At 41.1% G+C, this 11,975-nt stretch overlaps 1 protein-coding gene across 10 annotated transcripts; it reads right to left on the bottom strand.

Moving 5' to 3' along the window:
* Positions 1–316: 316 nt before the first annotated feature.
* Positions 317–11,757, bottom strand: akna (AT-hook transcription factor). Of its 10 annotated transcripts, XM_077622728.1 has the most exons (24): positions 11,309–11,662; positions 10,979–11,049; positions 10,282–10,407; positions 9,453–9,910; positions 8,083–8,749; positions 7,697–8,009; positions 6,893–6,967; positions 6,611–6,767; positions 6,112–6,227; positions 5,980–6,033; positions 5,786–5,904; positions 5,548–5,692; positions 5,087–5,208; positions 4,864–5,017; positions 4,664–4,770; positions 4,322–4,533; positions 4,111–4,255; positions 3,235–3,357; positions 2,983–3,086; positions 2,776–2,895; positions 2,560–2,682; positions 2,383–2,487; positions 1,567–1,666; positions 317–1,480 (listed from the first exon to the last, which is right to left on the bottom strand). In XM_077622728.1, exons 4-24 carry the CDS (start codon positions 9,781–9,783, stop codon positions 1,237–1,239), a joined length of 3,636 nt encoding a protein of 1,211 aa, XP_077478854.1. In that variant the 5' UTR covers positions 9,784–9,910; positions 10,282–10,407; positions 10,979–11,049; positions 11,309–11,662; the 3' UTR covers positions 317–1,236. The 10 variants fall into 10 exon arrangements, with proteins under 10 accessions (XP_077478854.1, XP_077478855.1, XP_077478860.1 ...); XM_077622729.1 differs by lacking the exon at positions 10,979–11,049; XM_077622734.1 differs by lacking the exons at positions 10,282–10,407; positions 10,979–11,049; positions 11,309–11,662 and adding an exon at positions 11,714–11,757 and having other exon boundaries at positions 9,453–9,907.
* Positions 11,758–11,975: the final 218 nt, after the last annotated feature.

Below are 11,975 nucleotides of genomic sequence, written 5' to 3'. Positions count from 1 at the left end.
TTTTAAGTCATCAGTTATTGCCCATATGCGCAAAAAGATCTGTGTTTGAAACATTGTTGGTATCAACTTCATACATGACCAAACACAAATAGAAAATATTTCCATTACTTTCATATAAATTATACTGAGTTTAGAATTACTGTTTCTAGGATAAATTAATATAAATATAGATATATTTAAACTGACGTTTTAAAAAAATCACTAGCAATAACATGTTAAAACAAATTTTCAGAAAGGCGACCTCATGTGGACAGCAATGATTCCCAAAATAGAATTTAGGAATTTGAGAACACTTGTTTTCTAAACAATCAAAGGATCAATTTACCTTTTTATTTCCAACAATTTCTGCTAAATCATTTTTTTACCTGAACCCTGACTCTGGTTTCACTTAAAATTTTGCACAAAAATGTTGGAATTTAAAAAAAATGCAGTTATTTTATGCAATGCACTTTCATTTCTCTGACAAATGCAGGAAAAGATGGTACAGCCAGGAACTACTTTGATAGATTAGTACAAAGGCAGTCATAGGGAAAATACAAAAGAAGGTTAAAAATGCCTTTAGACTCAATATTTACAGTAATATTTTCAAGTACCAAAAAGCACTTTTAAGGCAAAATTAAGTGTGCATCATTTGCAGTGTCCATAATGAGAAAAAAGCAACTAAACTTCTTGACCTTACACATTTAAAATACAAATATAGCATTGAATGCACTGTCAATAGCACTAGTCAAGTCATTTATGCTCAAAATGATCCCAATTGGTCTTTCATTACACCATCATAGGAAATAATGCTACAAATGATCAAGGCAGTGGTGAGATTTTACAAGTTGTACCTTATCCTGGGTAGACTCCAAGGCAAAAAATGGTGGACATCCGAAGTTGATCACCAGGAATCACAAGACATAAAGAGAAGCAACCATTTGTCTCGAGTGGGAAAACATTCCAAGTCGCCTGTACAGAAATCAGGCGAGTTCATCAGTGACAAAAATCCTTGGTTGGAAAATTGACAATAGTTATGGAATGTTAAATCAAACTCATCTATGGTTCTGACAGCATTTTGTCCTCTAGGTTTGCCAGCAGATCTGTTGGAATAACAATTATGCCAAAAAATGATATGTGGTCATTACAGAGAAAAGCTAAAAAATAAAAATAAAAGGATGGCAGCACAAGAAGCAGTAGACATTTTGTAAAAAAAAGTTCCCTGAAGGCAGGTTCCATGTGGAGATACTGCGTTGGTCAGTCGGCGTGGAAACCTGAACGGGATTTGGAAAGCCGCTCAAGAGAGCGCAGGGCCGTGTTCAATGAGCGCACCATTTTTTCCGACGTGTCTTTCATTTCCCGCGCGGCGAGGAGGGAGTCGTCCAGAGAGCGTTGCGGAACAACGCAGGGCAAGTGTTGCGACCTCTCTTCTTTCTTGCTACTAATGAGGTCGGGAGGAGCGCTGGTGTTGTTGGTGCACATGTGAGGTTGGAGATAGAGGCTAAAAATCACACAGTAGTCATTGCGTCACGCTTTGTTCGTGAAATCTCACCCCAATAAAAACAAAATTCGGTCAATTGGCCTTACAGCAATGGTGTAGGACACATGGCAGGCTGCGGGGGCGCTTTGCTCAAAGACACCGTTGGTTGGCCGCTGGAGAGCATGGGGGAGCTTGTGCCTCTGCAGTCTGTGAATCACAAAAGAGGACACAAATTGCAACTATTTTCATGCTATCATTTGACTACTGATGTTAAGGTTTCACTTCTTCCTTAACTAGCACTCATATTTCAATGGAGGATGAAGTACGGATTTTTTGGAAATACTTCTAACACGTTTCTTAATGATGAAGATTTTTTTTTAAAAATTTGACAAGTCCATGGTCAGCCTGTAAAAGTTACTGTTTTGATTCTGTGTTTACCAAAGCCAACCACAAATCAGCCAATTACGGGATAAATTCTTTGACAGAGCTCTTTTAGGCTTGTGGAAACAAGACAAGGAGTTACGTAGTAGTATACGTCATGAGCACTTGTACTACATGAACTTGTGTGTACTTGTACTACAAGTATACTGAGTAAGTTTACTTTACAAGTATAATAACAATAAAGACATTCAATTCAAGTACGTGTACATGTGGGTACTTATGTCAAGTATACTGACCAGCATTGCAAAGGTACCCACACAATTCCTCCATAAATTGCATTTCCTAGTTTCTGATTCAAATGCAACATTGGTAGGATTCTCGCAATGATGTTGTTTCAATATTTTGATCCTGCTGCAGTAACCTCTTTCTTACATAATGCTTTTTAACCTAAAAATACTACTATTGTTAATCACTGGTGGATATACAGCAAGTCAATATCAGCTCAGGTGTACGTGTTGTTTTGAACTACATTGCCTTCTCACCTTGCTCATGAGCTGTCTTGGTATCGGAATGTCCACAGTGACGGCAGTAATGAGAACGACAGGAAGCAAAGTGAGGGGGCTCTTGATTGCCACCGGCTGTTTCTGCTGGTTCAAAACAAACACATTAAAAGAACGATTCCCCCAAAATGGCCATCCCTAGATTACGGCGGTAGTTGCCCTTGATGACGTGACGTTGCTCACTTTCACAAGACAAATTGGGATGTGACACACGCGGCGAACCAGAAGGACCGCTGCTTGTCCTGCCAACATTATCCGTCACGCTGCAGACACAATCCTGCTCTGCAAAAACACACAAATCCACACACGATAGACATGATTGACGGCGAATGCAGCTTGGTATCCGTGTTGAAAGAGGGACCGGGACCGTCTTACTCGTGTGCTGGACGTGCACACTTGTATGTGAAGTCTGGCTTTCGGCGACCACAATGGACGTTTGAGTGGACCTTGACACTAGAATTCGACGGGCAAAATGGTCATCCTCTGTTGCGGTGGCTGAAAGTTCAAAAAATGATCACACAGTCAGTTTGCAATTCTGAATAATTTACATATCGATAACATTGCCAGCGAGGATAAACCTACACGTTTCAGCTTGTGCTTGATGTCTGTGTGTCAATCTTTTCCTGGTGATGCGTCTCACCACCTGTTCAGCCTCGCCCCCAATTGTCCACTTCTTTCTGCTGCCACTAAGAATGCCATGCAACAAAAGGACCGTCTATATGTTAGTCCACAAGGACAGACAGTAAAACTCCCCAAAAATATATACATAGAAAACACAATGTACCTTGAGATGAATATTTCCATACATTTTTTTTGTTTCTGTAAAACACCAACCTGAGAGGATGTGAAGTTCGGTGGTCATTACAATTGCCTTGAGTGGAATTCGGCACAGAATGACAGTTGTTCAACGGACTCTCCCCGTTCGGCCTGATGGACCGTAGAAGTCGGCTTGGATCACTATGAAGAACCCAAATGGAAAGTCATATGGACTGGATGGAACACTATTTGTTTATACACGGGTTCTGCTTTGTTTTTCAAAATCATGATCAGGGTGAAAACATCGCAGGTGCAGGAAATGTGAACGCTATGCTGAGGAAACACTCAAAACAACAATCCATTATCAATGCAGGGGAAGAAAAAAAAACAACACATGGGGGTCAATATCGCTATAAAGTCCCTTTGGGGGTCCCCCTCCTCACTATAATGACAATGTAGAATAATGAATCATATTTCTTTGTTGGCATCCAATTGTATGCTCATTAAATGCTAACATTTGAAAAATACTGCCAGCTTTCCCAAGTCAGAATGGATTTGACGTGCCTCACTTTCAGTGGCAAAAGGTGAAGGCCGACCAATGCGAACACTGACTTATATTTACTATCATATTCTTACATAAAGGTGAAATGGAGAAATCTCAAGAGCACCTTATGGTAATAATGACCCCCATAAAACACGCTAATGTGTTATTCCACGCCATACCATGCAGGGGGCAAGGCAAAGTACCTCTTTTACATTAGCAGCCAGTCCTGGAATAAAATGATATGAAATAAAGCTTGATGTCACTAAAACAAAGTCAGTGTCAGTCTTTCATGAGCCGTGAAGATGGATGCGCTCTAAATCAAGGCTTACAAAAATCCAGTGAACAAGCGTCTGGCGGGATGCTTTGTTTGCGCAACCATCGCCATGGCAGCTGCCGCATTACGCACTCACTTGCAAGTCACCACTTGACTGGACCTCGCCGCTTTAGGAGTGTCGCCATGGTGATGACGCAGCGCAGAGGAAGAGGAGTTTGGGGAGGAACAGGGGAGGTTTTCTTCACACTGGTCACTTTGTGCGTCTTCTGACGCGGTATTGGCTAGAAAAACAAGAAGCGTCAGGTTAAAATGGCAAACAAAAATACAGATTTTTTCCTCAAACTTACCGCTTTCACTATCAGTCCTTGTCGAGTCCGTCTGACTTCTCGCCCACTGCTTTGACTTGCGCTCCCCCGGACATAATCTTCTTATGGTTTGCTGAAAATATTCAGCGGGCTGGATTGGGGTGCGCCTATGCGGTTGCGGGGAGTCACGAGATCGGGATGAACTTCGGCTTCCCTGGGGCTTCTTGGGGCTCGCTTCTGCAGGCCTCACACTACTGGCGCGCCACCAGGCGAATGCGAAAGAGAAAATTGAAAACGATATTTCAAAAATAATTGTCATTGGGGAATGGAAAAAAAATCTGCGGTACGCTGTTCCGAACTATGGCAACGGTCGGATTAACTGACCACTTTGATGCTCCCTGGTGGAAGGAACAAGAAGCGCCGGCCCAGATGTGATGACTGTACTCAGAACCAACAAAGCCACTGTCTGTCCCTGGAGAAATACCTCTGTCCTATTCAAGGCAAAACGCATCGATAAACGACCGTACATGGATTCAAATGGCGAGAATAAAGTCGTTCAATTTCGGCGTTTAGTCTTTTCAGACCTGAGAAAGCACTCTCCCATTCCCAGTTTGAAGTTTGGCACTTCTCTTCACCGATGTACTTATTTCTGCCAGGCTGCTTTGACTGCTGCTGTAGGACTTCCGAACCTCCTTCCGCATGATGTGAGTAGTCGGTGTGAGGCACACAGTGGAACCACTGCAAAATCAACATGCACATGTAAAAAGGATCATCAAAGACACGGACGGCGACGTATGGTGCGCTTACTCCTTAACATCCATGGCTTGTTCGGCGCATCTTTTCTTCGAGTTGGAAGAACTCAAATGAACTATCTGGACTTCCTTCTCGGGTGTTTCGACTGGGTGAACCAGCAAAGGTGCATGTCGACTCTGAAAAGTGGGGCCAAACCCAGTGGTTGCATAATTTTATTTACTACAAAGACACTAAAGAGCTTTAGTAGGTACAATGTCATGTGATCAATTGAAAAAAAAAAAAGGAACGGGCGTTTTTGTGTTGTCATTCTTACATATACATTGACACAATTAACTTGTCGTCAATGGCCAAGGATAGGAAAATATTCTGTTTAGTATGAAAGGAACCACGAGATTTCTAATTATTCGATTATGTTTTCAGACAAAATGAACAGAGTTTAAATCTCCAATAAACCACAAGTTGTGGACTGTTGATTTCAGTCCTTGTTTGGAGATGTATGTTCATTTCATTGTTACCTCCGAGTGAGAATCATCAGATGTCGAGATTTTTGGTGCCTGGAGGCAAAGAGAAGCGGAATCAGCATCACGGGCTCTCCGATCCACCACCTCTTTGAGGTCATCCATATGCCGCCCACACTGGTAAATAAACTCCTCTAGCTCTCTAAAAGACAGGCAACATAAAAAAAATGAATCATTGACTATGTACAAGAATATCCACACTGTGTGCAGTCAAAATTGAATCCAGTCATCCTACCGGTTGGGGTCAAATTGGCTGTGCTTTGCCCCTTGCTCCTGAAGTTCTTTGTGTTTCTTCTTGGCAGACAGGTAGCCCTTTTCTAAAGATCTCAGGACTTGACCAAGTTCTGCAAAACTCTGAGACAGAGGCATTAGTTTGGTTTAGTCATCGTGAGCATTTCTTCTGGAGGATCCCTCAGAGTTTGGTCTTACCTTCACCTGGTGGAAAGGAGTTTCATTGTTCAGCAAGTCCTCAAAATGTTGGAGCTGAAACATTAAGGAAATATTACCTTGCGAGTTAATCACTCGCACATTATTCACAGGCCAAAAATGACAAGTGCTGACCTTCTGGAGGAACTTGTCCGCTTTTGCGTAAAGGTAATTGGCCACCTTCTGACTGCCTTGCCACTCTGCGCTCTTTGAAATGGACGCAGACAGACTTAGTCCAGAGGGAGCAGCTCCTGTTCATTGCACATGGAGGAATTCACACAGGCACTTTCTTAGATGCATTTTCTAGGAAATGTTTCATTACGGCTTCTATGGCACTATACATTTACAACTTTCAACGGAAAACCATCTTGAATGAAAGTACCATATATTACGGACTATAAGTCACATTTTTTTTTCATAGTTTGGCTGGACCTGTGGCTAATTTCCAAATGTTGTTCTTGGTTTCTGAGAAAATGAAAAATTGCCTTTCCAAAAATGCGACTCATACTCCAATGCGACTTTTATCCCCTATTGAATGTGTATTCTTTGGCTGGTATGTTCTTTTCCACATACTCAGCTGCGGCTTATACGCGAGTAGATAGTTTTGCTAGAGAGATTAATTTGATGTGTTTACTTTTGGCCGTTGTTTGTTCATTCGGCTGTGGAGAAAGTGTGCTTGGCTGCGCTTTCTGAGCTTGGGGAAAGTCCAGTTGCATGAACTTTGACGGCTCGACTTGCACTTGCAATGGCATCACTTGAGCAGGCTTTGGTTGTTCAGAGTAGAGGTTAACCTAGAGAAAACAAAAACCCCCATGACGTTATTTGTATTCCTCATTCTCACTGGAAAATGACTTGAAAACTTGCAATTGATGCTTTCGTTTGGTTTTGAAATCTGATGAAAGGAACCAATTGAAACCTTGGGTTCCAAGCGTAGGCGGTCAATTGTGTTCGCCGCCTCGGCATATTTAGTCAGCAGTAATCCGTGCTTCTCCTGCAGCCACAGGAAGAGAAAACGTGGAAGACTCAGAAGTCACATTTTCAATTAAAAATGAAAGACATTTTCTAGACTTTTTTCCCACCTTGTCTAATTTAAACTATGTCTGCTAAAACTATTAACTAGTTGTTAAGGAAATGTAAAAATAAACAAACAACACGATTCCCATCATGAGAAATATTAAAACTGCGTAATAGTAAGTGATTCAAATTGAGTTTACTTTGTTCAGTCTTACATCAAAAACACGAGAGTCCCTATAAACGTTTATACTCATTTCCTTAAACTCCTTTGCACTGCTTTTGGGCAAAATGATATATTAGCATGCAAATAGGAATGGTTCCAGAATTGCCCCACGTCGATAATTAATGTAAGAAATAAAAATCGAAAGAATCGTTAAATAGTGTCCTTAATTCTCCTGTATCGTAACTGGACTATGAATTGAACTATGCATTGGCATTGATGAAAAAACTCATCTTGATTTCTGCTGACATCCTTAAACGATACAAATACAGTGCAGGTATGTAATATGCTTCATACCACATACGTATCCTGGTTTTGGTGTTTTTTCAGAGGGCTGGAACGAATTAATTTGTTTTCCATTCATTTCAATGGAAAACGTCCGCTCGAGTTACGAGAATCTCGTCATACGAGCTCAGTTCCGGAACGGATTAAGCTCATATCTCGAGGTACCACTGTATTCAGACTAGTACAATTCCTTGGTTGTACCTGAAGTTGGTCAAGCAGAATGCCAGTCTCCTGCTGGCATCGGAACTCTTGCGGCACGTTGGCGTCAGGACTGCCAGTCAATGTTTTTTGATAAATATCAAATGGCGTGTGAGGTCCGTCAGTTGTGTTGAGCAGAACGTCTTTCACAATGTCAACGGGAGATTTAAAGACCACGGGGGCCTCTGGGGACATGGACTTGGGAGGATTCTTGGAGGGCCATCTGCTCTTGGGCGGTTGATAATCCCCTTTAGGGAAAGAGACCCGAGGCTTTACCTTGGATAAATCTGGTACCTTGTGATTGGGATGGCACTTTCTGGAAACACAAGAACATTCACTACAAGGTAAAAAAAAAAGACAACTAAAATGGCCACGCTTAAGCCAATCACCTTGTTTGATTCGCTCTTCTGGTATTGTCCTCCTTTGGTGTATTATTCAATAATGCAGCATCCTGGCCGGGCTGAGACCTTTGCATAAATGAGTACGTATTGGGTTGTTTAAGACCAGACTGCGGATACTCATGATGAACACCACTTTGCTCCTTAACCATTATTGGTTGAGGAGAGACGGCCTTTTCCTCCAGTTGTTGGTTTCGTTGGCGCTCAGGACTGGAAGCACAGCTAAAGATGCTGTAGGAGTCTGGAGGACTATCAGTAAGAACCAGATCTGGAACAGTTTCCCCAACTAACCCCGGAGCAGCTGCCGCTACATCAGTTGTAAAGTGGCCCAGTGGCGAGAACATGGGGGCGGTGGCACGAGAGGACATCTGGTATGATGGACATTGAGGTTTGCAGTCGCCATCAGCTTCTACTACCATTGAGGACTGAAAAAAGTGCCGCTCGCTGATGATCTCCGACTCATCTTTGTTATGGTGGGCTGGTTCAATTCGGAACCCCCGCTCACCTTCTGCTCTGTCTTTCTTGCCAGGAGCCATTTCAAAGAATTTCTCCCTTTCAGAGAAGCGCTCCGTCTTCTGCCCTTCTTTTGACAACTTCGTCTCGTTTGTGGCGTCTTCACGATGACTTTGTTCGTTTAAAGTACTAACGTCATCGCCGACTAAAAACGGGAGGAAAAAACACAGAGAATGTTGACAAAGATTTGTTGCAACTGCAAACATAAAATACAGTAGTAGGAAAAACAATTTGGCATAAATTACAAAATTATTTAGGAAGGTTGCTATTTTACTCATCAGGAAACCATCATATTCAGGAACAAAATATTGCATTGATTGTTGTTGGTTGTTAAATGATAATGCATTATTGTGTTTTTTGACATTGAAAACAATTACGGGACTATAAGTCAAACTTTTTTTATAGTTTGGTTAGGCCTGCAACTATTAATATTGTTATGTTGTGTTTTTAAGGCTATATTTATCCCCCCAAAATGTTAAAATGTTACATTAACAGGTGCTTATTTTTTTCTGTCTATTTTACCATTACTTTAACATATAATGCTCCAAGGACAATTGTCCCCCCCCCCCCCCCCCCCCATTGTTTGGCTAATGCAATGTTTTGTCCAAAAAATACTGTCACTTATTTCAAAGTTATGCAACTGCAATATAAACAAACCGATTTTCTGCAACACCACGCCAAATTATGATTACAGTATTGATAAATAAATTAACTGATTTTCATTATGGCCCAAATTATACAATATTGTGCTAAATAAAGCCACGATTACCAAAACACTGAATTGATTTTAGCATGGAATGTACAGTATGTGTTATGATATTAAGTTAATGAGTTGTTTAATTACTCACAGGTTGACAGTCCATCAACATCTTCCAGGTGTCCATTAAGGGAGTAAACGCCCTCCTCAGGAGGCATATGCTGCACCTCGTAGCCACTTGTAGTAACATCTTCTGGGGTGTGGGATTTGGGAGATGGGGAGACTTGAATACATTCCGTATCGTCATCACGTTCTTGAATCAATCCTATGATGCCATTGTCATCCATCTGGCTATAAAAGTCCTGATCTTGCTCTTCGCCTCCATCCCACTCTTCAGATGTTTCCGAGCTGGCGGGTGAGATGCAGACTGGAGCCGGAGTCCAAGATAGAACTCCTGCCTTGGTGTTCTTTACCGTCTCCATTCACTTGCCACCTTTTTGTCACTCAACTCTTGACTTGAGGAAATGTGACAGGGTCCCATCATCTGGTGGTCCCATCAGTTAGCTGCTGGAATTGCAGCTGTGCAGAGGGGTCCTTTGAACGGAGCTGCTAAAAAGTAGGACAAAGGCGGTCAGGAATGCGGGCCGGCCAGTTTAGAACTCGCAGTAACGATGTAGAATGTGGCAGAGGCGTAGCCTGGAGGGATGTTTCAAAATATCTATATACATTTCAGCATGGTCTGTGACATTTACATATGCTTTCCCACCTGATTCTTGTGAACATTGTCCAGTAGAGTAAAGTTTATATACACACACGTCAACACTATGGCATTTTAGACACCAGAAAAAAATGAGAGCAGCTCGGCAGCTGAGAAAATGTAGGCCATTTAGAAAAAAAAAATGAAGAAAGCACAAAACATCTTGTGCAAATATCCAATTTTTGTCTTGTGAAATTAGGAATAAAACAAATATACAACTTACCTGTTGTCTTGCACATGCTCAATCGAATGGAGGATTTTCTACAGTGGCCAGATGGATGGGAATTAATCTGCTTTTAACCCTTTACACGGGGTGCGATCTGTACACTCACCGATCACTTGCGTGGATCTAGCGAGTCACGACACACGAGTGTGTCAGAGAACAAAAAAAATACAAAATAATGCTTTCTGATTCCACTACGATCAACAAATATTAACTGGAATTGAAAGTGCAATCAGTAATTCTAGCATGTACTGTACATGTCATTTCCAAAACATTTGCTACTGCATCTATCAACCTATAAAAAGTTTACAGTAACACTGGCAGAAATAAAGTGCATTCTAGAGCTCGTAAATATTTCAACATTAACCCTAAAATAGTTCATGAATGATCATGATTCAATTCAGTCCATTTTTTTGCTATAAAACCAACTTGAAATTGGCGAACACGTAAAAGTCCTATCATTAAAATAGATATTAGACTCAGCACTAACAATAATAGAAACATTTTTCCTCACAATTTGAAGAATATCATCATGTGCTTAACTTTGCAACAACAACAAAATATACTCAGCCTCACAATACACATTATTGGTGAGCTCATCCAAATCTTTAAAGCCAGACACTTGCTGAATTGCAAAATATAACAAAACCTTACAGCATGCAGGATTCAGTTTGATATCAAAAGCTGTTTTCTCTACCTTAGTCTATAAAGGGTAGCCGTCAGCATCTCCCAATATCACAAGGCTCCGTCTCCATGACAACCACCAAACTAAAAAATGAGCAAAGCCACGCCCCTTTGTCACCATGACACGCAAACCACAACAAACCAGGACCACTACTCAAGTCAACAGGTTGCAACACAGCACAAAACAAAACGTCAAACTTTAAATTAAGCACATGTACTTTGGCACAAAGACGATCATTATACACAGGGATGATAAGCAAGTTAAATCGCATCTGATACGGACGACTTCTAACACTTAATCGACCTACTCCACACTTTTTTGCCATTATGAAAACGACTTTACCTTGTTTTGCAGCATAATTCACTTTTACTTTCCGTCGGAGAAAGTAGGCTTGCAAAATTGACGATGAATATATTAATAACCATGCTCGAAAGAATGACTTTGGAACTTTTGCAAAGGGCAGTTTTAATGGCGATCCTGAGTCAAGTCTCCCAAGCTTTCCATCTGATCTGCTTTATTTAGAAGATGATTGTAACAAAGCAGTTTTACAACGTCGCTTGCTTTGATTACAGCCGTCTAGAGTAGAATTTTATAATCTGTCCACTACGACCAATCATCGCACCTCTTGGGCGAATAAAGATTCCCAATAGACAAATCAGATGGGGAAAAAATCCCAGATCTACAAATGAGTGTTTTTGATTGGTGGAAATGCACTTCCAAGGAGGGTCTTATTAGATTTACATTTACCACATTAGCCCAGTAGGGGACACCATCTGGCTGTTCCTTTAGATTAGGAGTAGATGAGATGCTGTCTAATTGCTTTCCACGCATTATTCCTCCCTAAATAAAATACAAACAAAGATTAGTAGCAAATGGGATGAGATAACAATTTTAGAACATTTGATCCAACATAATCATATTTCCAAATACATAACCCTCAAGCACTCTCTGATTTATTTTGCAAGTTTTGGTGATGTTTAAAAACATATTTACTTCCCCCAAATCAAAT

This window comes from Stigmatopora argus, chromosome 16 (genome assembly GCF_051989625.1).
Source record: "Stigmatopora argus isolate UIUO_Sarg chromosome 16, RoL_Sarg_1.0, whole genome shotgun sequence".
In the NCBI taxonomy this organism is placed as follows: domain Eukaryota; kingdom Metazoa; phylum Chordata; class Actinopteri; order Syngnathiformes; family Syngnathidae; genus Stigmatopora; species Stigmatopora argus.
This window is presented reverse-complemented; position numbering and strand designations above follow the sequence as displayed.

What these genes read in the sequence shown, in the direction of transcription:
- akna (XM_077622734.1), bottom strand. Translation starts at nt 9,783, where the DNA reads ATGGAGACGGTAAAGAACACCAAGGCAGGAGTTCTATCTTGGACTCCG. An exon ending in GCCTACGCTTGGAACCCAAG is followed by an intron (nt 6,768 to 6,892) that starts GTTTCAATTGGT and finishes TGTTTTCTCTAG; the next exon opens with GTTAACCTCTACTCTGAACA. An exon ending in ATGGGAGAGTGCTTTCTCAG is followed by an intron (nt 4,771 to 4,863) that starts GTCTGAAAAGAC and finishes TGCCTTGAATAG; the next exon opens with GACAGAGGTATTTCTCCAGG.